At 42.1% G+C, this 24019-nt stretch overlaps 1 protein-coding gene across 1 annotated transcript; it reads left to right on the forward strand.

The window, feature by feature from the left end:
* Positions 1–3233: 3233 nt before the first annotated feature.
* Positions 3234–7045, forward strand: tent5c (terminal nucleotidyltransferase 5C). The gene is made up of 2 exons (XM_083997504.1): positions 3234–3363; positions 5048–7045. The coding sequence occupies exon 2, from the start codon at positions 5070–5072 to the stop codon at positions 6219–6221; it is 1152 nt and encodes a 383-aa protein (XP_083853630.1). The 5' UTR covers positions 3234–3363; positions 5048–5069; the 3' UTR covers positions 6222–7045.
* Positions 7046–24019: the final 16974 nt, after the last annotated feature.

Raw genomic sequence — 24019 nt, forward strand, 5'->3', positions numbered from 1 at the left:
CTTTGTCACTGTGTTCACAGTTTGTTTCATGTCTCTATTTCCTGCTTTTGTGAGTCTTCCTCAACCATATATAGTCTTTATGCCTATGTTATGTTTTCCTGTTACCTGCTAGCATTAAATGGTAACATGTATGTGTAATGTTGCACCAGCTGACTCTCTCTGCACCTTCCTCCTTCATAAATATTAGATTCACTAAGTGTCAGGATTTGTTTCCTGCTCCGCTTCAGTTCGTCACAAAGACAGATTCAAAGCGCTGAGTCACTTCTCTGTGTTTCACTGTGTCAGGTTGTAGTGAGAGTACGATGCTGCTGACACACACAGATACACGCTGGGCCTGGGAGGGAATCCCCTCGCTGGTCGACTGGTTGGTTTCTCCTACCAGCGTCGCTGCTGACTCACCGTCGACACTGAGATGTACAACCCACTCCCTCAGGGTGCTGCCCCCTCACACACACACACACACACACACACACAGCTGCGTAGCGAATGTGGCTCAGACTTTTATCACCTCATTGTTTTCTCTCCAGCGAAACAGCTTTTTAAAAAACTCTTTCTTGAGAAACTGTCTGGACTCAGATCAGATCTGTTCTCTGTAAGTCCCAGAGCTTCTGCTCCTGGCTCCTCTCTCTACGATGTGTGTGTGTGTGTTTGTTTCCCAGAGTTATCTAAACATGTGTCACCATGTCTTCTAGAGAAACATAAAACAGATTTTGAGAGTTACATAGAAAAGATAGATGGAAATATATTTACACTGTATTATGTCAAAAACATAATCCCGTTTTGTCCTGTTTTATATCGGTGATGAAGACAGATCCCACTGAGGACACACTTGCTAGATAGATTACTAGTCCAGATGTACAGCTGAGAGATTTTTTTTTTTTTTTTTACATTATGTGTCCATGTCATTTTATATTTTCAACCAGCAGGAGTTCACTTGGCAGGAGGAGGAAACATGTGTGTGTCTTAAAATGTGTTTTTCTTTAACCCTGTGAAAAACAGCTTGTGGAAGTCGGTTATAGGAAGTATAAATGTTAGTCATCTTCAAAAAAAAAAAGGTTTTATCCGTTCTTCATGTACTGCTTTGTTTCCCTTGTGACCTTTAAGCTCACCAGTGACTATTTAAGTATGATCAAATGTTATTTACCTTTTACAGAGCTACAAGCTCCTACTGTTCTAGTGGGGCAGTTTTGTGTTGTAGTATTTCCCAAAGTCACATCACTCGTGGTTTCCATGCATCATTAGCATTAATTCACCTTTCAGCCACATAGCGAGGGGAGAACTGACATCCAGAGTGTTATTTATGTGTTGCAATGAAATTAACTTCTTCCACAGAAATGGGAGGAGAGTCTCCCTGGTATGAATACATTTTTCAGCTGGTTCATATCTCCCTGGGAGGATTTTTCACTGACACAGCTACAGCATCTGTTCTGGTAAGTCCTCCATCGTAACCCATATTAACCCATAGTATAGATAGATAGATAGATAGATAGATAGATAGATAGATAGATAGATAGATAGATAGATAGATGGATAGATGGATAGATAGGAAATTAAAGGAGAATTCCGGTCATTTTAAAATCATTAAATCATTGTCCTGATGGTCACCCAGTGTTGGGGGGAGCAAAAAACGCGACTAAAATTGATGCAGGCAAACCGGAGTTACACCATGGCTACCCGGCGCTAGCGATAGCCACAACGCTAAAGTATGGGGGCAATTTTTTCAACCACAACAAACACTCAAAAATCAATCAAATAGGCTATCTATGGTAGGCTACATGATTTGAATCCTTATGACACACCACTGAACTCATAAACTGTACGGTTATACTGAGTATAAACAGTAGGCTATAATCTTTGTGTTTTTGCATGTAATCACTCACCTCAGACAGCCGAACTCTGAAACGTCCTGGAAAGACATTACTAAGCAATCGCAGAGCACCTGCTCTCCCCGCCACAGAAACAAACACTTTTTCCTTGTTGTGATGATTTCTTTACAAAAATAAACGGTCAGAGATATTTTGGACACTGCACTACTCGACTGTTTACTTTTGTAAAGAAATCATCACAACAAGGAAAAAGTGTTTGTTTCTGTGGCGGGGAGAGCAGGTGCTCTGCGATCTAATAGTAGCCAATAGTAATTTCCAGGACGTTCCAGAGTTTGACTGTCTGAGGTGAGTGATTACATGCAAAAACACAAAGTTTATACTGTTTATACCGGTTTATACTGTACAGATTATGAGTTCAGTGGTGTGTCATAAGGATTCGAGTCATGTAGCTACCATAGATATTTGATGACCATCAGGACAATGATTTAGGGGCCAAAAATGACCGGAGTTCTCCTTTAACTTCTCTCTAGATAGATAGATAGATAGATAGATAGATAGATAGATAGATAGATAGATAGATAGATAGATAGATAGACCCTGAAACCCCACATCCACATATTTGAGAGTGGCTCTGCTAGGTTTAAAATAATGTTTATAAATGTAAGATTGTCTATTTTGATATTTTCTAATTTAATCAGCATTTCTAGCAATAAGCAAGACTTACACTGTTGTTTTTGCTTGGAAACCTGAAATAAAAAAAATGATTCACTGCCTTCTGACATTTTGAATATATTGTGATAACTAAAAATATGCTTGAGATGTTTCCAAAAGTAAAAGTTATTTATATGGAATATGATTTTTTTTTTTTTTTAATATGATTTATGGAAATTTGGCGGAAACAAAACCAAGAGGATATATAATAGGACAGATTAAATTTAGCAACAGAAAAGAAAAAAAGAAAAAAACAGATGGGCTGTCGTGTCTCCGTGGACGTTGGATGTTTTATAACCGCTGCTTTTGAACAGCTCCAGTCACAGAGAACGTTGGCTGCCAGGAGACGCTCCTCGTTACCAAGCAACGCAAAAAACCTCGTCGACCAATCAGACGCTCTGCTCGGCGCATTGGTACAGTCAAACTCAGCGATATTGCCTCTACCCCTGAACCGTTGACGGTGCAAATTTGATTTTTTTCAGGTAAAAAAAATATCCGTATGTGTGTTTTTACAGTGAGTGTTTGAATCCGATAAGGTGTTCGTGTTGTGCTTTTTAAAAACATGAAAGCAGTTACTCTACGCAGAGAGAGAGAGGGACTGTATTATGTCACGGCTCCGCAGCGGTTGTCGGTGGGTCGTACTTCGGCTGTATAAAGCAGGCGTGTCCTCCTCCGCAGAGCGAATGGTTTAAACACTTGGGCTTTTTACTGGTGTCTGTGTGTCTTCTCTCTCGGGCAGTGGATTATGTGGAGGCGTCTGCACGAATGCCAAGTTAACGTCTTCATTTTCGGACTTTGAATGCTTTCAGAGCTCACCGTTGGAAACGTATGTTCTGTTTTTCATCCACAATTGTAACAATTTCTGTCCAGGGTTAAAAAACCTTGCTTTATTTTTGCTCCGTAGTTAGGAAAGTAACGTTTATGTGGTTATTTAGTTTTAGCTAAATTTGAAGTTGACCAAAGCCGAATGCGTGATTCAAACGCGTCATACCAGTTGGCATAACTTAAATAAACGATTGTTTTAACTTCCTTCGTAATATGTTTACCGACGCTACTTTGGTGACTTTTTTACCTTAGTATTCAACGCCATATGGATTGATAACCGAGTTTAAACGTAACGTTATCTACGTAACGTACGTAAGAAACAATTGTAGGAACGGTTAGCACGGAGTAACATCGTTTTAGGGGTAATAACAGCAAATATGCATGCCCATCACGGGTAAATTGATTGATTAATCAGCTGGGGCAAATGAGTACGAGAGTACATGAGCTTGTGGTTTGGTGAAAATGTGTGTGTGTTTGTGTTGTCGTGTTAAACTCGTGTTTTTGTGGCTTATTTACGTAGGAAAACTGCCGGCGTTCGTGCACTTTGTGTCTCAGCGGTTCTGGAATAAAAGCCAGGGGCTCGCGCGGTGTGCTGTTCACTGTTCTAGAAGCCTCACGCGCTCTGCCCGTTTCTGTGTTGGAGGCGCGAGCAGGTTGTCTCGTGCTCACACATTCTGCCCCGCTCGTGCTGAATAGAGACTCCTGATGCTATCGCTGTTTCAAGAGCTATATTAACGCTGGCAATACTATTTTTTCTCCCCTGTAAATGTATTACACTTATTTGTGATAGGTATGGTATCAGTTTTGTCATTTATACTGCAACTGTTAAAGGGATGGTTTAACATTTTGGCAAATTCGCCTATTGTCATAATCCTTATAGTCATAGCAGTAGGTTCATTGCCTTTAATTATCAGTGCATGTTTTGAGATCCGCAGGACAGAGATGCGAGCTGTTAAGTCAACACAATGGAGGTGAATGGTACAGGTCCTCTGTCCCTCATCAAACTCATCAAATACACAATCCAACAACTCCAAAAGGCTCTGGTGGACAAGTTGTGACCTGCACATTCACCAGGCTATGAGATAATCATGTATAATTATGTAACATTAAGACACACAAAGCAAATACTGCGAACTACTTGCACTTTTGAAATTACTCTACCCAGCAGCCATGTCTGTCGAGTTGTTGGATTGTGTATTTGATTAGTTTGATGAGGAACTGTTCATTGAGTAGCTCATGTCTCTGCCCCGTGGATCTCAAAACAGCATGCACCAATAATTAAAGGTAACCCTACCTACCCTAACCTACCCCATGACTAAAGGGATTATGGCAATAGGCAAATTTGCCAATATGTTGCAATATCCCTTTAAACACCTACATGTCAATTTATGTGATGTTATAATACTTTTAACATCTTTGGGACTGTTTATCAATCAAGACAAAACATCAAACGTCTCCTTGAGCTCTGGGAATGTCTTAATTTTAGGAAGTTAAATTGACCAAACGACTAAATGATTAATGACAAATTGATAGCTGACACAGCCCAGATTCAATGTTGCAATTATGTTTAATCAGCTTCAGTATTTTGTATTCATGTGGGAGAAAATGTGTTTAAAACATGTTGATGTTGTGGGTTTTGTTCAACATGACTCAACAGTCGTCTCTTTTCTCTTCTACCGTTGTAGTTTATCTGAACCTTGTGAGAAGATGGAAAATAAGGAGGAATCAAAGAGCTGCTCCGTCAGTGTCCTGACCTGGGAGCAGGTGAGCCGGCTGAACGAAGTCCTGACAGAGGTCGTGCCTGTTCACGGACGGGGAAACTTCCCCACTCTGGAGGTGCGACTGAAAGACATTGTGGCGTGGGTTCGCTCCCGCCTGGAGACGAGCGGCATCAGAGTGAAGGACGTTCGCCTGAATGGCTCCACGGCCAGCCACGTGCTCGTCCAGGATATAGGCTGGAGCTATAAGGACCTGGACATCATCTTCAGGGTGGACCTCCCGCACGAGGCAGAGTTCAGGCTCATTAAGGACGTGGTGCTGGGAACCCTGCTGGACTTTCTGCCCGAGGGGGTCAACAAAGAGAAACTCACCCCCATGACTCTGAAAGAGGCGTACGTCCAGAAGCTGGTCAAGGTCAACACAGAGCTGGACCGCTGGAGCCTCATCTCCCTCTCCAACAACAACGGTCGCAACGTGGAGCTGAAGTTTGTGGACTCGATACGCCGGCAGTTTGAGTTCAGCGTGGACTCCTTTCAGATTGTGCTGGACTCGATGCTCTCCTACTACGAGCTGGCGCAGACGCCCATGTCGCAGGCGTTCCACCCCACCGTGTGCGGGGAGAGCATGTTCGGGGCCTTCGACGAGGCGCTGAGCCACCTGCGGGACAAGCTCATCGCCACCAAGCGGCCGGAGGAGATACGGGGCGGCGGCCTGCTGAAGTACTGCAACCTGCTGGTGCGGGACTTCCGGCCCGCCAGCGAGGAGGAGTTCAAGGGCCTGGAGCGGTACATGTGTTCGCGCTTCTTCATCGACTTCCCGGACATCACCGAGCAGCAGCGCAAGGTGGAGGCCTACCTCCAGAGCCACTTCATCGGCGAGGAGAAGAGCAAGTACGACTACCTCATGATCCTGCGGCGAGTGGTCAACGAGAGCACGGTGTGCCTCATGGGCCACGAGCGGCGGCAGACCCTCCAGCTCATCTCGGTGATGGCCTTCCGGGTGCTGATGGAGCAGAACGCCATCCCGGACGCGTCCTGCGTCACCTGCTACTACCAGCCGGCGCCGTACGTCCGAGACCACAACTTCAGCAACTACTATGTGGCGAACCAGAACATTCCCACATGGCTGCCATGTAACTGAGGAAACAAAAAAACAAATCAAGTGGAAGGACGGATGTAGAAGAGGGCGCCGCTGCTGCTGCTGCTTTTGAGAAGAGACGAGGCATAAAAAAAACTCCCTTAAAAAAAAAAAAAAGTTTATTATAGAGGCAATAAATGCTATGTTCCTCTCAAGGCACAATTATGTTAAAATGGACAAGTGTTTGCTTTGTTTTTTGCGATCCTTTCTCATTCCTTATCTACAGAGGTGTCTAGGTCATTGAATAGAAAGTGATATTTTTAAGTGTTATTCAGATTTTTTTTCTTTTTTTTTTTCTCATGTTTGGTTGTTTTTCCTGTTCATCAACTTTATTCTTAATGGAGTTGTGTTTTTGTGCCTTAACCTCCAGGTTTACCCCCCTCACTAGTTTAATTATGGGCTGTTTTTGAACGAAGGGAGTAAGAAAATATTATAGCCTTGAATTTGGTTTTCTCCTGTGATTGAAAAAAAAATTATAAAATGTATGAAAAGGCAGAAAAAAATCCAGAAAATATTGAAAATGTTGTTATTGGGGGAGGGGTAATGTAAAGGATTTCAGCCCAATGGAAGAAAAAAAAAAAAAAAGCACCGGTGTTAAAAAATGTCACTAAGGAGGGAAGAGAGGTGGTATATTGAAACCTCTGGTCACATCACAAGTGAAGGGGAAGTGAGAGGAACCAATTTGTTTTAATTGATTGTGAAACAAACATTAGTGCTCTCCCTAATACGCCGGCAGTGCCTGTGATTTGTAAAGAGAAAATGTGTTTTTTCTTTTGTTTTTTTCTTTTTTATTTCCACTGTGAATCTCAGTAACGGACGAGCCCCGGGCCCCCCCACCCCACCCCCCCTCCTCTCCCCCCCTTCATTCAGTTCACCCAGCCCTGTACTTTCTGTACAGTCAAGACCGGCGGCGGCGGCTTTGAGTGGAAATCTGCAGTGAGACAGTTTCTCAGCCTCAGATAGACGGACTCCTGTGTGTCTGAGGAGTTTTTTTTTTTTTTAAGTCACTTCCAAAGCCACCACCAGCAACCTCCAGATGTCACAATCCTCTGGCTATTACTATTATTATTATTATTGTGGGAGGTTGGCTGACAGGTCAGAGTGAACACGGGCGCGCTGACAGAAATGTGGAGCGAGAGCTGGCTGGGAATCCTGGAGCGACACGACTGACTCGCTGGCTGTCCCTTCCCTTAAAAGGAGCAGCACATGGCGGTGGGTCGTCCCCTCACTCACTCACACACACAGAGAGACATCCACAGCCATTGCAGGCTCTGAAACGGGATCTTCCTCTGACGCAGCTCGAGACTCTGGCTCCCTTAACTACATGGCCGACTATAATTATCCTCCCTTTTTTTATTTTTCTCCCAGGGGAGGTACCTTCAGAGCAGGCAACAGCAGCAGCAGCAGTGGTAGCAGCAGCAGCAGTCGTCATAGCCGTCGTCCTGCAGCCCTTACATGTGTTGGGAGCGTGAATCACTTCCTGTTCTCTCCTTTCTCGTGGCCCGCCGGGACCGTGTTAGTGTTCAAACCCCCTTTTGTGGTCATGCCGAGGACAGACAGACCCCTCAGAGTCCGCTGCCTGGTATGTAAAGAGAAACGCCAGCATGTCTGCTCCAGATACCTCTCCCCTTTTGGACTAGGATATTGATTTATCATGGACTCTTCAACCACAAGGCCCCCCTCGCACCAGCTGTGACGGAGTTGCCCCACTTCCCTCCCTTATCCCTCCCTCCCTCCACCCTGACACCAAATCCCAACCCCATGAATTTTCTATTTCAAGCCAAGCCTATTATTATTACCTGTGAATTTTGGACGTTTTACAGTGGGCCGTTCCAAGCAGATGGGCAAAGCTGTGACTTAAACCTGTCATCTCCTCCTCCTCCCTGTTTCTGACAACATCATATCAGGGGTTTGAGAGGAGAAAGTTGTTCTTAAACTTCTTATATAAGTGGCAGCTGCTGTGTATCTGTGTGTGTATCTGTGTATGTGTGTGTGTCACCCCTCACTTCCTCAGAAGCCTTCCCTTCTTCCTGCTCACTTGCGTCGCCGCCGCCGCTGCTGCTGCTCCCGCTCGTGTTTCTACCAGATAACCAGGAGCGTCTCTTATCTGGCCGCCTCACGGCTCACGGCTGCTCGGAGAACACAGCGAGAGGAGAGGAAGGTCAGCCCGGCGTCCTCTCTGACAGGTCATGCCTAGGGGGGAGCGGGGGGGTTGTGGGGGCAGAGGGGGGGTCGGTCGGTCGTTCGGGGCACGATGTGCTGGCTCAGCTGCTGAGCTTTGAAATGGGAACTGCCCATAGTCTTTTTTAACAACATGTGAGGCGCCACACACTGTTTCTCACTCCGGACCAAAGTCTGCTTTACAACCAGCAACCGAAGCACTCAAGTGCCTTTTCACTTTTTCAGAGTGATGTCGCTTTTTAAAAGGGTTTTTTTTAAATGGAAATCATCAGGGCCCCCTTTAAAACCTGTGAAACTTAATTATGATACAAACCTCATCATTGTATTTTTTTGAAAACTGGTTCATTTTTGGTTTGAATTTGAAATTGAGTATTAATTTTTTATTTTTCAGAGTTTTTTCCCCCCCTTTGTTTCAGTCGCAAACCACACTTCTCTGTGAAACCCTTGTCTAGTCATTCCTGTTGGTCTTCTCAGCCATTTTTGTTTTATTCCTGTCCTTTTTTGTCTTTTCCTACAACTATAGGCCTTGCTGTCACTGGCAGCCACGTTGACTACAGTCTCACATCAATGCCTTTTGAAATCCAACTTTTGACTCATTCTGATTGTTGAAACAGATGTTGTATATTTACGCCCTTAATTTAATGGACCGCCAAGCACTGCAAAACCAGGCTAAATTTTGTGTTTTGCTGACAGCCCTGTCCCCATCCCAAAACCAAAGCAATACCTGAAGTGCACTGACGGAGCCGCACCATGGCACAGTAGCTGGAGGTCGCTCCGCAGAGACCCCCCACCCCCCCCCCCACCCCCACTCGTACTAACAGAAGCACTTTAAAGAGGCCTTGTTATACTCCTACAAACCCAGCCACCTGAGAGGAATGTAAATAAGCTAATGTTGTCAATTGCGGAGGGAGTTGAGCTGGTTCTCAGGGACATACTGTGTTTTTGCGGGCTTCGTTTTGTCCCTTTTGTGTTTTTTTCTTTTTCTTTTTTTTTTCTTTTTTTTTTGGGAGGGTGAATTGGTTTAATCTCCCCCTGACATTGAGACATCACCTCCTAACACTCACCTTCATCCTGTGTGTGTGTGTCTCTTGTTCTCTCTGTTAATTGTAACTCTGACTCTCCTCTTCTTACCCAGACTTAAGGTTCTTGTTATTAGGGTAGGCGATACCTGAAGGTGGAGGCAGCCAGCAGACTTCAGCTTGCTCAGGCCTGACAGTGGCAGTGCTGGTTTATTTTTTTTGTTATGTGTTTTTGTGTTTTTATCTGTGCGTCCAGAAGCTCTGAGAGCGACTAATCACTCGGTGGACAGTCCCCTCCCAGGTTGGTGCTAACAGATGGATTTATCACCGCACACTTGAGCCTAAAATGATCTTCGCATAGTTTAAAAGCCGGGGAGTGGGACAGGAAGGGGGGAAAAAAAAAAAAAAAATTGGCAGCCCAGAATCTCTCAATCATTCCTCAGTTTAATTTGTTTTCTCTGAGTGAAGATCTATTGATTGTTATCAGAGCTCGGAGCTACATTCAGAACCAGCAGCGGCAGGTTGAAGTCTGCTGAGCCTGATCGTGACAGTTTCTGTCTTGGGGCTTTTTCACAATCGAAGGTCAAAAAAAAACCCCGCAACAAATGGTGAACGTTGCCCAGAATGTAAATCCTCTGAGTCGTGAGTGTGTGTGTGTCTGTGTATGTGTTAACGTGTTTACGGTTATTGTGGCTTTTTTTTCCCCTTTTCCTTTTTCTTTTTTTTTCTTCTCCCTGTCGACTGACACTGTGTTCCTGTTAAAGAAAGCTTTACCCTCCCTCTCTGGATGAGAGTGGGATGCAGCAGGGCTCCAACTAAATCTCTTCTGTCGTCAGGGTTAGACGTTTTTGTATTTGGATGTAAAAACTTTTTTGTGAAGGACAATGTGGAAGAAGAAAGAGGATGGAGTGTAATTTGCTTTTCTTTTTTAAAATTTTCTGAACCCCCCCTACTTATTTTTCTGCTGTAAACTTGTCTTTGCTATTGATCCTGTTGCTTCTCGCCCACCCTGCCCCTTTTGGTCGACCCCCACTTGTTTGGGGTGTTTTGTCAATTTAGTACAGTGTGTTTTAGTTTCTCTTTGACACCTGTAGATGTAATGTTTTCTGGAGGAGGGGGTGCAGAGGAAGCTGTGGAGTAGATACTTAGTGGTCGCGCTTGTCTGAAGTACAAGTCTTACACCATAGGACTGTGACGGAGAGCTCTCCTGCAGTTTCCTTATGAAGAGTTGTGAAATCCTTTTGTTTTGTGTTTTTTTTTTTTGCAGCAGATTTGTGTTTACGTTAATGCGTGGAGGTGTGTGTGCTCGTTTGCATGTGTGTATGAAGGGATGCCTGTGGATATACAAGTTCAAAAAAGTGGGGAAAAAATAATGAAATTTGTGGCACTATATATATTTTTTTGAAATAGTTAATGCAAAAGAGCTTTTTTGTCAGCTTTGTGATTGTGACAGTGACTTTTGATGGTTACAACCATTATACTATTTCATTTTTCAGCACTTTTACCTCACTTGAGTTTTTCCTTTGAATGGAAATGTACTTGTACATCAGGAAAATGTGTTTGAAGAGGAAATAATGAATAAAGAGTATTAAATGCACTACGTCTGTCTCTGGTGACTTGAATCTCATGTGTTTTCAAACTGTGTTTTTATGGAGTTGACCTCCAAAAAGAAAAAAAAGATTCAGGTGCTTTATCTATTTAAAAAAAAAAAAAAAAAAAGTGTGTTATTCCTGGAAAGTAATGCAGTGTTTTACATTAAACTCAAACTCACCCGCATGCATTAAACTGCCAGACATGTCAGACGACAAGTTTATTTTTGACCTTGGGAATAGTTATTTGAAAAAAAAGATTCATTTCTTGTTTAACATATGTTTTTATTCACTAAATGCTGCATTTGAGGCCACATTAGAAGTCTGGACTGAAAGAGTTCAATGTTTAAGAACGGGTAAACAAAACTTAACTTAACTTTCCTATTATAATATAGAAAAACAGGGCTTCACTACAGTCTTAAGCAGCTGTGTAGTGATATGAAAATTAAGTTAATTACAAAACTGACTCAAAGAAACAGGAATTTCCTCAACAACGTGGCTCCATAGTTTACAGACGCTCACCAGGAACTTGTAAACTTGAACCCACTTTTGAGTGACACTGCTGTGTGCCGGCCTCCAGGGGCCCACGAGGTCAAAGGGCCCCTGAGCCAGAGCTGCCGTGACACATTACTCCCATTTAAGTCTGCCGTCTTGCTGTGAAACATCTTCATGTCAACATTAAGAGTTGATCCTCCTGACACTCTGATGAGGAATTATGAGTTAAAGTGTCCTGTGCATGTGTCGCCCACATGCACAGGACACATGGATGACACGTGTGAGGACTCTGTTCTTAATGCTGCTTCATCCTGTCGTCTATATGATAAAAAAAAGTTGCAAAAAAAAGGTGTTGAGAGCATAATTAACAGTAAGTTTGGATCTTCTTGGTTCCTGACACCAAATATTTATCTATTATTTACAGTGGTCTAGCTACACATCATCAAGCGATGCAGATAAGGTACAACAGTTGTACCCAACCTTCTCCAAATCACAGCAACTCACTTATAAATCTCAAAAAACAAAACAATAGAGGCCAAATTATGATAATGATTGAACAATAAAGGAAACTCAATTTTTCTTTCTTTCTTCATTTGACAGGAGACAGATCATTTATCGATAGCCAACCAGTATATTGATCAGGTTTAACAACATAACAGTTCTTCTCACTGGCTGATCGCAGTGATAGGCCTCGATACATGACAAGTAGTTTTTCATAGTTTTTTTAAAGATCATAATGTCTAAAAACAGGATTTATGTTCAAGTTTCCACTGTTTCTGTTTTGTAAATCAACCCGCTCGTGCTACAGGTTGAGAACCACTTGTTTATATACACATATACTATAATATAATCTCAGTAGAGAATTGGGTGAAGTGACATTATAAATAAACAACCATGCTGCCCACCTATCAGCAGATGCCACAATAAAGGTTTGTTATCAACCTGAATGCTTCGCCGTAGTCAGACAGGATGTTTAATGTTTGCGTGCACTTTTCAGAAAGTGTTGTTAACATATTTCTTTCACCACTGCAGAGCAGTTCCCGACTCCCTCGCGTCGGTCTTGTGGGCATCCCGATGGTGACTTAAAACCAGAGATGTTTTCCATCTCCATCACTGGGGAAGCGGTTAGTGGGGAGAGATCAGCATTCAGAACTTTAAATCCTGTTCTTGCTGATCTGGGCACAGTGGAAAACGCTCTCCCCCTGCCAGAGTTTTATTGGGTAATAACAGCCTGGACATTGTTTCTGTGAACACGGTGCTTTTAGGAGGGAGAACTTCAAAGTGTATCTAGATCGATCAGACTTTGCCGTGCGTCCACATCACACATCACCACAGGAGTCACGCTGCAAATGGTCTGTCGTTGTTTTGTAACACGAGCGGCGTGTGGTGCGATTGAAGATGGGGTTTCTCTATTGTACACATACTTAGTGTGTGGTTGTAATCTGCGCATCCATCCTCTCTGATGCAGGCCGTCGAAGCTATGTCATTTTCCGTTTAGGCAGGAAGCTCCCCTCCAGCTTTGAGTCACCAGATGTCATTCATAAAACGCACCGACTTATCTACAGGCAATGACTCACTGTGTGGACCTAGGTGACGCAGCAATCTGCCCTCACCAATCTCTTTTTCCATTCCCCTCTGTCCATGCGCTGATGCCGCTTTATAGACTGAATTAACCTTTAACTTTTTAACCACCCCGGACTCTCTTCTTCATCACCATCCTCCACTTCTTCCTCCTCTCATCTGTGGTTTGTGGTTTTATGTGAATAAAGCTGCAAAAATCTCCCCATAGAGTTCCCTCTTTAGTGTGAAATGCAGTAAATATGTGATTTATTGTTGAAAACTTGGGTTTGATTGGGTGATTTTGAAAGCACCCGTGCTTCTGAGCCTCCTCAACAACACTGCAGCTGGACCAGTCACACGAAAAACACAGTTTTCCCATCCAGCAGCCACTAATATCACTTGCAAAGCAGCACCTGGCCCCCTCAGAGCTCCTGCCCCAGTAAAGCTGCGGCGTTTCTGCCAGACACACTGTTTTTCATGAAACTGGCCTGAAAAACCACCACCACATGCAACTCTTTTTTATATATCACAGCGAACCTTCACATCCGCAAAGCCTGAAAGTCATTTTGATCAGCTGTCATTGTTCTTTGAAGGTCCAGAAATAGCTATGCAATAAACTCACACGAACAAATAATGTAGGCTAATGGTTGTGAATCATGCAGATGGATTTGCATTTTTCAAGGATATACTGGCTCAATTAGCATCTTTTTCCCTCATGTTTGACCCTTCTACTCATACAAAGAGTTGTTTCTTAAACATAAATTATTACAATTTATTTCCAAATTGCTTTACTCTGAGGGTTATGCATGAATCATAGACCAAATTTAAGTATTTGTAAGTTTTCTCTGTCACTAAATGTGGTTTCTTGCCTAACCAGTTGTGTTTTGAAGACAGGAGGTTATAATAATCGGCCCCCTGGCTGAGAAGTGCCACGTCTTCATGGCAGATTACAGGCTAGGCTACACAGACTGAGTCACTATCGGGAAGCGATGAGGCCGACCAGGGATAGCATGTTACTAACTGCATGCTAATTTAAGTAGAAAACTAGAAGTTGGAGAAATTGAGGCAAAACGGGAGAAGGTTGCAGTGTTCACCTCTGGAGACAGTGCTGAAGTTTGATGTTGACTGGCATGTAAAGAGTTAGCTGTGTAGTTTTGACTTTAGATTATATGTTTCTTCAAATTAAAATAATATTCAATATTTTGTTGTAAACATAGTTTGGTGTATAAGTGTGTAAAAAATAAAGTCTGACAGAATTTAATTTCCCTCTAGCCTGTTAGTAAACAGCCGTAATGCTAATGTTAGTGGTGCACCAAAACTAGCTCCTTAAAAATCCCCCCCACCCACCCCCTACAAATCATATAATATGTTCCTTTTACTGTAATTAAAAATACTTTTATATACTGTATTGGAAACATACAGTAGTATGATGCACAGGTGTGTAAAGATAGAATCTGAGACTGCTAGTAAACAGCCGTTAATGCTAATTAGCTATGTAGCAATAGCAAAACTTACAAATTGTTTCTTTAAACTCAGAATGATCCCCACAATAGCCTATTTCTTGAAATGAAAACGATAAAAGATGTGGTGTTGGAGCCACTATATGGTGCATGAGTTTGTATTGAATTGAAGTTATTTCAAGCTGTTGCTAATGTAGCAATATCAAAACGTATAGCTTTATATTAGGGATTTTACAACTGATATAAATATACACTTATACCAAGATGTTTCTGTATTATTCTTTTCAAATTCAATTTTCCATTTCAAAAGAAACATCACGAATTCAGATGAAAATATAATTCAACGCTCCATTAATGTTTTGGTTTCCCCTAATGTCTGTCTATTTCATTTGAAGCCATTGGCGCAAAATGTTACCGCTTGTTGCTCAGCAGCTCGTTATTTTGTTAACTTTCTCATACGTCTTTGAAAGACATTCACGTCAATATTTCCAAAGTACAAAGTGACCTTTGGCCCTGCCTCTATTTGGCAGGTCAACCACAACAACAACCACAGCAGGTGAAATCTCAGCTTGAGGTCCCAGGCCTTATTCCCTGCAGTACTCGGTGTTTTGGTGCACGATCAATATCTGGAGTCAGCAGATATGTAGTGGGGAAATGTTTCCATTCGAACTCAATGATAAAAAATAATGAAAACCTTTGTAAGATTCAAATACAAAACACATGACTCCAAATCGAAGCTGTTCGCCATAAATAACCATAAATATTCCTCTGGTTCACAAAGTTATGTTCATGGAGTCAGTCTTACTGAGAAACTTGAAGACTTGGCCTACCTAGAAACAGAGAGACTGAAAGATGGCTTGGCTCGATAGTTTTCCTCTTGTCCCTTCTGTTTTCCTTATTTTCCCTCCCTTTTTCTCAGTTCTGCCTCTTCTTTGTGTATTTTTTTTTCTTCCCCTTGCCCCTTTTTAAACTGCTTTTACATATCAGCCCGTTTCTGCCACCACACCAGTATACTGGAAAAGACTGGGATTGTTGGAAACTCCACAGGCAGCAGTTTTTATTGGAAATACATTTTATGAAAGATACAAAGAAGAAGAAATGTCCCATGTGCCTTGTGATACTTTTAAAGACTCTGGATCATTTAACGAAAACGATCCACATGACTAAACACCACTAAAGCTAAAAATATATGTCATTTATTTCTGTAAAAACCTTTGATTGCATGACTTAAACTAAAGGATTACGGTGTTTTCCATAACAGCGCTTTAATCATTGGTAGCTCAGACTGCAGATAATGTTAACTCTGCAAAAACCTTATGTTTTTGAGTTTTGCAGCTCTAATATCAGCATGTATTTGATTGTTTATGGATGAATTTCAGCTTTCTTTCTTCTTGTGCAGTTGATCAACAGGTGGCAGTAACAATCCCACAACTATAATGCTCCTATAAAGGCAGGAAAGAAGAATACGTCATGTTTGGATGTGTTCCAGTAGATCTCATGAGTCAGATTTTCCAAGCTCCCGGTCGGCTACGTGGTCAGAAACATCACCTGAAGTCAAAAGTTCACCTGGAGGAACTTCGGTACACCTGAGCTCACAATCCAAGATGGCCGCTCCATGCATCGACAGTGAGTAAAAGCTGCACATCACACATCACCACGCTGTCTATCAGCTACTTAAGCTGTGTTCATAACAACTCGGAGGTCGGGATTCCCAACTCGGAAATTTCCGACTTCCGACATCATTGCGTTCACGCTGCAGGAACTCGGGAGAAAAAAAACATGGATACCTGAAGGAAGTTTGGCGTATTATTGTGGCTCATAGCTGAATACGAAAAATAAATGCAGCAGTAAATGATGTTTATTTTGAAGGAGAGGAGACGCCACAAATGAGTGCACATATAATGTTATAGCCTTGATAACAGTTAAACGTTATTCCTGTCACATACGAGGAACACAATTTCACACCGTACAACAATCACAGCTTAATATAAACATATTTCATATAGGCTACTGCAACAATACACAAAAATATGCATTAAAACCTCAACAAATAACTTAAAATGTCTAAATTCTAACCGTTTAAGACGAGGGCTGCCATGTTTTGATGTTGTCGTGACGTCAAGTCGGAAAGTCGCAGGAAAGTTGGAGCTCTGATACCTGTAATTTCCGAGTTCGACGCCGTTCAATTCATTTTTTACAACTCGGAGCTCGTTTTTTTCCGACTTCCGAGTTGTCTTGAACGCAGCATTAGTCTTGTTCTTGTCATTAGATTAGTTGCACCAACAGTATTGTGCAACTTCTACATGTTATGGGGCTTCCATGTGCAAACAAACATGTAGTGTGTTGTTATCAGCTGGGATTAGCAAACAATTGCTAACAACAACAAGTCAGGAACACACAACAAGCTATTGTTTTTCCAATGTGTTGGACTTGTAACTGGAATGTACAATTGGTAACCATTGGTAACCCCCACCTGTATTGTAAGAAAACAAACCAAACCAAAAAAAAACAGGATTTAATGGTGCGTTCCAGGCAACCTGTGAACTCAATACCAGTTTGATCTGGTACGAGTTCACGGGTCGGTAGTTACGAGTTTGACTGCCGTTATAGTGCACTTTCATGGGTAACAGGTTAGAAAAACACGAGTTACGGGTTGCCTGGAAAGCTACAAAGTCGTAAGTCTTAACTTACGGGTTCAAAGGCCTGCCTGGAACGCAGCATAATATTCTTGTTTAAATCTTTAAAGAGGAAGAAATTCATCCATCATGTTTAATGGCCTCAGGAACACACACCAACATAAAGTCTAAAAAGCATCTCTGGATCTGGAGCAGTTGGCCACAGGTCTGGTCAGCAGGTCAACTCTTCTTAATTTGTCAGAGCTGAATCACATTTCTGGGTTGATTTAAGTTAATTTCCTCTCAGAGTCTTTTTCTTGGTAGTGGAGTTTATTCTTGGAGGTGGAGCTGATTTCTCAGTTAAGTTGAAAGGAACTCCTCTCATCACCCGAAAGTGATGGCGGTTGTGGTTTTATTAAAGTTGCTGCATCTGCAAAACAGAGCTGTCGGGGTAAATGCATAAACTATATTAGTGATATTAATGCGGTTCACTCTAGTTTGGTTTTTAATGATTATTTTCTCTTTCAAATCGACCAACTTTCAACATGTTTACGGCCCGATGCAGACAGTCCTCCTGCATGACGACTGTACGGGAGGATTTTTTATGTTTTCTGTCATTAACTTTGTTATGATGTTGTGGAAACATGAAAAATAAGCAGTAGTAGCCTATTGTGTCATGCCTGAACTCCTCATCTTTCTTTGACCATTAAAAAAAAATGTTGTGACTGGTTTTATGTGCACACCCACAAAACCTCAGAAGGATTAGTGCAGCATACAAAAAGTCGATAACACAGCAACTGCCTAATTTGACTGCAAATCCTTAAACATAACCAAGTAAACATTAATTATGGTGTAGCTGATATGAGTGGGTGGGCGTTGTGGGGAAAACAAATTAACATTGTCAATCAACAGCTACATTGATTAACATTGTTCAAAGCGTTGCACTTCTCTCACATTTATTTAATATTTCACAATAGTAAAATATACAGTAGATTCGCACTTTACTGAAACCACATGGGAACCTAGATTGTTGACATTTGGATCAGTGGATTATTTTCTGCGAACACCATAAACTACAGTCGTTCTGTATTAAATTGTATTCTGTGATATACTGGGTGGTAACAGACACCTAAAACCAAACCTACCATATCTACATGACTAGCAGCACATCAACAGTTTTTGTGGTGAGGTGACAACTTCCTGTTCTCACCAGTAGGCTAAACATCAAATTAAAATCTGGGGGGAAAAAAACTCTTTATACTCTTCAAAGTGGAAGATTGGAGGTTGATATTTGATCCCTGTTCATGAAACTGATAAATCCTCCCAGCCACCAAACAAAAAAAAAACAAATATGAAAACCAATGTTACATCATAGAAACTTTGGGTAAAAAAAGAGAAAATATTCAGCTGCTCCTGTCAGTCAGACCAGAGGCAGGTGTGTGAACCAGATGAAAGATGGATGGTGACAGCGCTCACTCTGCTCTGTGTTAACTACCCATTGTGTGGCTCTCGCCTGCATACTTGTGTCGGTATTTTTCCAGAAATCATGCATTGTTTGAACTGGCCAAACACTGCTGGAGGGGTTTTGTGTGTGTGTGTGTGTGTGTGTGTGTGTGTGCATGTGTGTGTGTTACAGTTGTGTTTGCATGTACGGGATAGATGGGGGGGGGAGAGAGGTGTGTGTCAGGGATGGGGGTTGTGTGGTTTTGCTGAAGCCCTGAAACGCCCTCATGGAGACCAGTTGTCTCTCTCTTTTGTGTTTCTGGTCCTGAAACTCAGGAAACGAGACACAAGGCTGCGTCACACAGAGAAAAGGTGACAGCTCAGAACAAGAGACAAGACAAGACAAGATAAGGAGCTGAGGATGAATGTGAGAATAGTTAATACACAAACTTCTCTGTTTCACCCTTACATAAGGAGTACTTTACAGCAGATGTGAAATGTATGGGCCGGTGCTGTATTTAAAGTTTATGTTACCATTCTTCCCCATTCATTCAAACACATACATATCTACACTCATACACACTCATACACACACACACACACACTCAGATCAACACATACACACGCACAGACTACCTTTCACCACAACATCAATTCATATCCATATACAGCACTGTTTGCACCAGTATAGCACTTTCCTATGTGGTCTTGTCTTGTTTAACCCTTTAATAAGTTGTTTTTTTGTCTTTGTATGTTTCCACTTGTCTTGTATTGGCATCACTTACTAAAAAATTAAAATAAAGTTACCGTTTGATTGCTGATATATTGTGAGTATTTAGCTCACTTTTCTCAAATATGGCCAGTTTTTATACAATTTGAGACAGAAATTCATGTAAAACAACATGTTATACAATTGTTCTACACAAAACATAAATCTAAATCTAAATATTTAGATTTATACATGTTGTTATATGAATTTCTGTCTCAAATGATTGTAAAACTGGCTTAATGTTAGAAAAGTAAGCTCAATACTCACAATATATCAGCAATAAGCAGCACCCTATAGAAATGTCAACAGACTGAATGTCCTGACCCCTGATCAGTCAAACATCTCTTACCTTGTTTTGATCTTTCGCTCCCACACATGACCACAAGTGGACAGACAGTCAGTCGGCAGTCACTCCTACGTTTGCACACTTCCTGCCTACACACCCGCCACCACCATCCACCCCAACTGCTTTCCTACAACCCTCTGTGTGCGGTACAAAGACGTTTTGTAGAAATGACAAAGGTTTCTCAGGAGTGTGTTTGCTTCACACCATATTTGGTCAACATGGTGGAAACATCTACTGTGTGTGGACACATGGCTACTTGAGTGGTTGTAGTGGTTTCACAGCAGGAGATACTGGAAATACTGGTACACATGATATTTATAGACCACTGGGACAGGTCAAGACAGAGATATGTGAGGATAACTACAGTGATGAGATCACCTCCAGACCAACGTTTCCAATTTCAGTGGGACTTTATTGACATGTCCATCAAATATAAACTTTGAGACCTTCAGAGAAACAAACGTTGTGACCTCAAGTTTAGTTTGTGAGGCAGCAGTATTTACAGAGCTGCCTTTTTCTTTCTTTCTTCTTCTCCTAGCCTCCCCCCTTGTTTCACAACCCCCACTGCTCTTTGACTGCGTGGGACAGAATGAAGTCAGTGTGATGATTAGTCATTACCAGAAGTGACTGTATTTCAGGAATGAGCACACTGTGATGCCATAGTGAGCGAAAGCACATTAAACTTTGTACAAAGCAGAAACGATGCGGCGCTAAATGTTCTGCAGCTGCCGGTCGTTTGCCTCGAGTCGCAGCCCATGAGTTTGTTAGATCGAACTCGTTTGTGTGGTAATTAATGTTGAAAAATGCTTTCATATCAGCTCCTTCCTGTTTTTCGGTCAGCCTGTGCAGGGTCCGGGGAGGGGGGGGGGTCGGTGCGGATTAATTAGCGCTTGGCTCGATTGAGGCTGATGTTCTGTAGAGCCCTGAGAAACCTCATCAGCATCCATGCGAACAATCCAAGAGTAAATGAGCTGTGGCACTGATAGCATCTGTTTTCTGGGATGATGATTTTGTTTGATTGTGTGTGTGTGTGTGTGTGTGTGTGTGTGTGTGTGTGTGTGTGTGTGTGTGTGTGTGTGTGTGTGTGTGTGTGTGTGTGTGTGTGTGTGTGTGTGTGTGTGTGTGTTGACAAACCTGCCAAATCATGTGTGTTTCTCACCGTTTGCCGTTGTAGGTAGTGGATGTGCTGGGGCTGCCAGATCGGACTGAGTGGATCACTAACCCACCCTAACCTACAAATACACATAAATTGTTTGTGCCAAGACACGCTAATGTGGAGCCAGTGCGAACACAGAGCTAATGCGGAATACACACACACACACAGTACAATTGCAGATACTGCATTTTTCCCACAGTACAAACACAATTTTGTGTTTTTTTAGGTTACATGCTGTCATTCCGACATACCGCTTAATTCCAACATGCCATCGTCCCACCATCCCGACAAAGCTTCGAATATAGAAATGTTAGTTGATCAACAGGTGAATCCCTCCTACTTATCTGGACTTTCTACTTCTGGACTCTATCTATCGGGCCTGTCTAGCCTCTCTTTTTACTAAACTTAAAGGGATAGTTCAACATTTTGGCAAATTGGCCCATTGCCATAATCCCTATAGTCTTAGCAGTAGGTTTGTTACCTTTAATTGGCCAATATGCTAAAATGTTGAACTATCCCTTTAACCAACTCCTTTCATCATTGCCTAAGCCCAACCAGTGCAAAATCTTTTGGGGAAAAAATGCGCTTTTAAAGGAATTGTCAGAAAGGCAGGATGTTTCTTTAAAAAAATAAAAAAAAAAATACCATCATTCGGACCATAGGAGGCAAGAATTGTGGGAATGATGGGATATTTGATAGAAAATTAAGTGTTGCCATTTAGACAATTAGAGGCCTATGTCGGACTGGTGGGATGTCGGAATGGCGGTTGCCCCCTGTCTTTTTAAACTTTCCAAGCTACAACCAATCAGCATTTATCATGATGTGTGTCATCTGTAAGCGCAGGAGCCCAAGCCGATCTGGCAGCCCGAGCACATCCAGTACCTACACCGCAACATCTGATTCATGTTGACTATCTGAGCCGAACATTGAGCTTGTAGTAGGCCTCATCCAAGATGGCCGCTCCGTGCATCAACAGTGAATAAAAGCTGCACAAAACGCTGTTTATCAACCACTTATTCTTGTTTTTGTGCCATTAAATAAGTCCTACAGACAGTATTGCGTAACTTCCACCTGCAGACATGTTGGTGTGTTGCTTTCATGTACAGACTGTCACATAGCTAGTGTGTTGTTATTGGCTGGTATTAGCTAACCATGCTAACAACAACAACATCATCTTGTTACCAACTCTGGAACGGGAATGTTGTCAAGGTGGATGTGTTGATGTTTCCAGCTCTGAAATCTGAAATTCGAAACATGCTGTTCTGGTGCTTTCATGCATGAACTGAATACGTAATGTGTTGTTATTGGCCGTGTGTTAGCAAACCATGTTTACAATAACAATAGCTAACCAAAGGATTGCTTCTCCGACTTTTTACCAACTCGTAACTGGAACATGGTCAACTTCACACTCTACCATCTTCTTCTTCTTCACTTCCTCCAACATTAAAACAGCTGTTTTCAAGTTCTGTCCGGGCGGGTTCCTTTGAGGATGCTTTGCTTTTGTTAGTTTGCTTCCTACAAATTGAGAGTGTCCCCACACAGCCGATGTTGATTTCCCCAGTGAGATGGTTCTGGCTCCGCGTCTTTGGAAAGGTCTTAGAGAAAGGATTTTTTTGGTCACACCTGCTATAAATCAAATTGTGATCGGTCAATTCACCTACAATTTTCTAAACAAAAACAAACTTGCACAACTTTGGAGGTTTTTGGGGCTGTAGTATTGGTCCTCCTAGTTTTGGAGTTGTACCCAGTGAATGAGCCAGCCAGATAACCTCTCTGGCTGGGAATCAGAAACATCTGATCCGAAAAAACTGACTCTAAGATTTCAAAGCATAGCCTATTTGATATTTAAAAAATAGGCTTGTTATTAAATTAAGAATACCCTACAATGTTTCAAATGCCAACATGGAAACATCCAATGGAGGCATACCTTTACCTTTGAGCCAAATCTCAGTGACCTGTTAATGATAAAGCCAAAAACACCCAGTAAATCGACTAAATAGTGATATGTTTGGTATTTTCTGGAGGACTAGGAGGATCAGATGGTTCCCCGTTGACAACATCATCCATCAAATCTCCTGATAGTTGGATCAGGTTCTGCTGAGTGAGCAGGTCTCAGCATGTGACATCAAATCTTTCACTTATCCACTTTTTTATTTATATTTGTGTAAGTTTCTCCACTCGTTTCCTCAGATTGTTCCTTCAATGTGTGTCGCCCATCTCTGTGCACATGGCTGGTTAACAGTTGTGAGCCCGTGAACTGTGGAGAGAAAAATAAATACCGGTTAAGGAGGATTAATTGGTGATATGACAGCGTCAGAGTGTAAGTCCTGCATGAACAGTCGGTTTATTCATGTGTGAAATCCATGCACTGGGCGTCTTTGTGACAAATATTTTACTGCTGATTAGGTGTGTGGGATTCATTAAAGCTTTTTTTCCCCCCCACTCCTCTGTTTGCCTCCATCCAGCTGGTGGCATCCAAGGTCAAGGACTCACCCCATAAATTTCATATCATGCTACGCTCCACTCCCTAAAGCAGAAATCCTTTGACGAATGTTCCTGGTAGTGCTGACTCATTAGCGCTGCGTTGGTTTTGCAGTGATTTCTTGACCTTGAAACTCATGCTCATAGAATTTGTGAAGATATTATCGGTTGGTTATGTATCTTATGTTTTCCCAATGTGGTGGAGGCCGGCCCGTCACTCCTAATAGAGCAAAGCCTGCAGCTGGCTCAGGCTGTTCACTCTGCTACATTCGTCCGTAACTGTGTGAAACATGTATTTGTAGCCTGTTTGACAGTCTGTGTAAACTGTCCTTCTCCTTCTCCTCCTGCAGCCCCACCATCATGACAGCAGCACAACCCGGCTGTGCTCTCCAATTACTTATCAATATTCCCAAATTGCTGTTTCCCTGCAGGATAATTTACTGTAAGCATGAGTTTCAGAGCCAACACGCCACATGTTATTACTGGGGTGTATTTTTGCATTAATAAACTTTTCCAAAGTTCAGAAGTTGACTAGGAAAAGAAAGGATCAAATGATTCACATCCTATTTTCATTTCATAAAATTAATTATGATTAATCCCTCTAAAGCTGCACTGTCTGCAAAGAGAGGGCTACCAAATCTCTCTGTTTCAGTATGTAAATTAGATTTCTCTGCTCTTGGGACACAA

This window comes from Trachurus trachurus, assembly GCF_905171665.1.
Source record: "Trachurus trachurus genome assembly, chromosome: 21".
Taxonomy (NCBI): domain Eukaryota; kingdom Metazoa; phylum Chordata; class Actinopteri; order Carangiformes; family Carangidae; genus Trachurus; species Trachurus trachurus.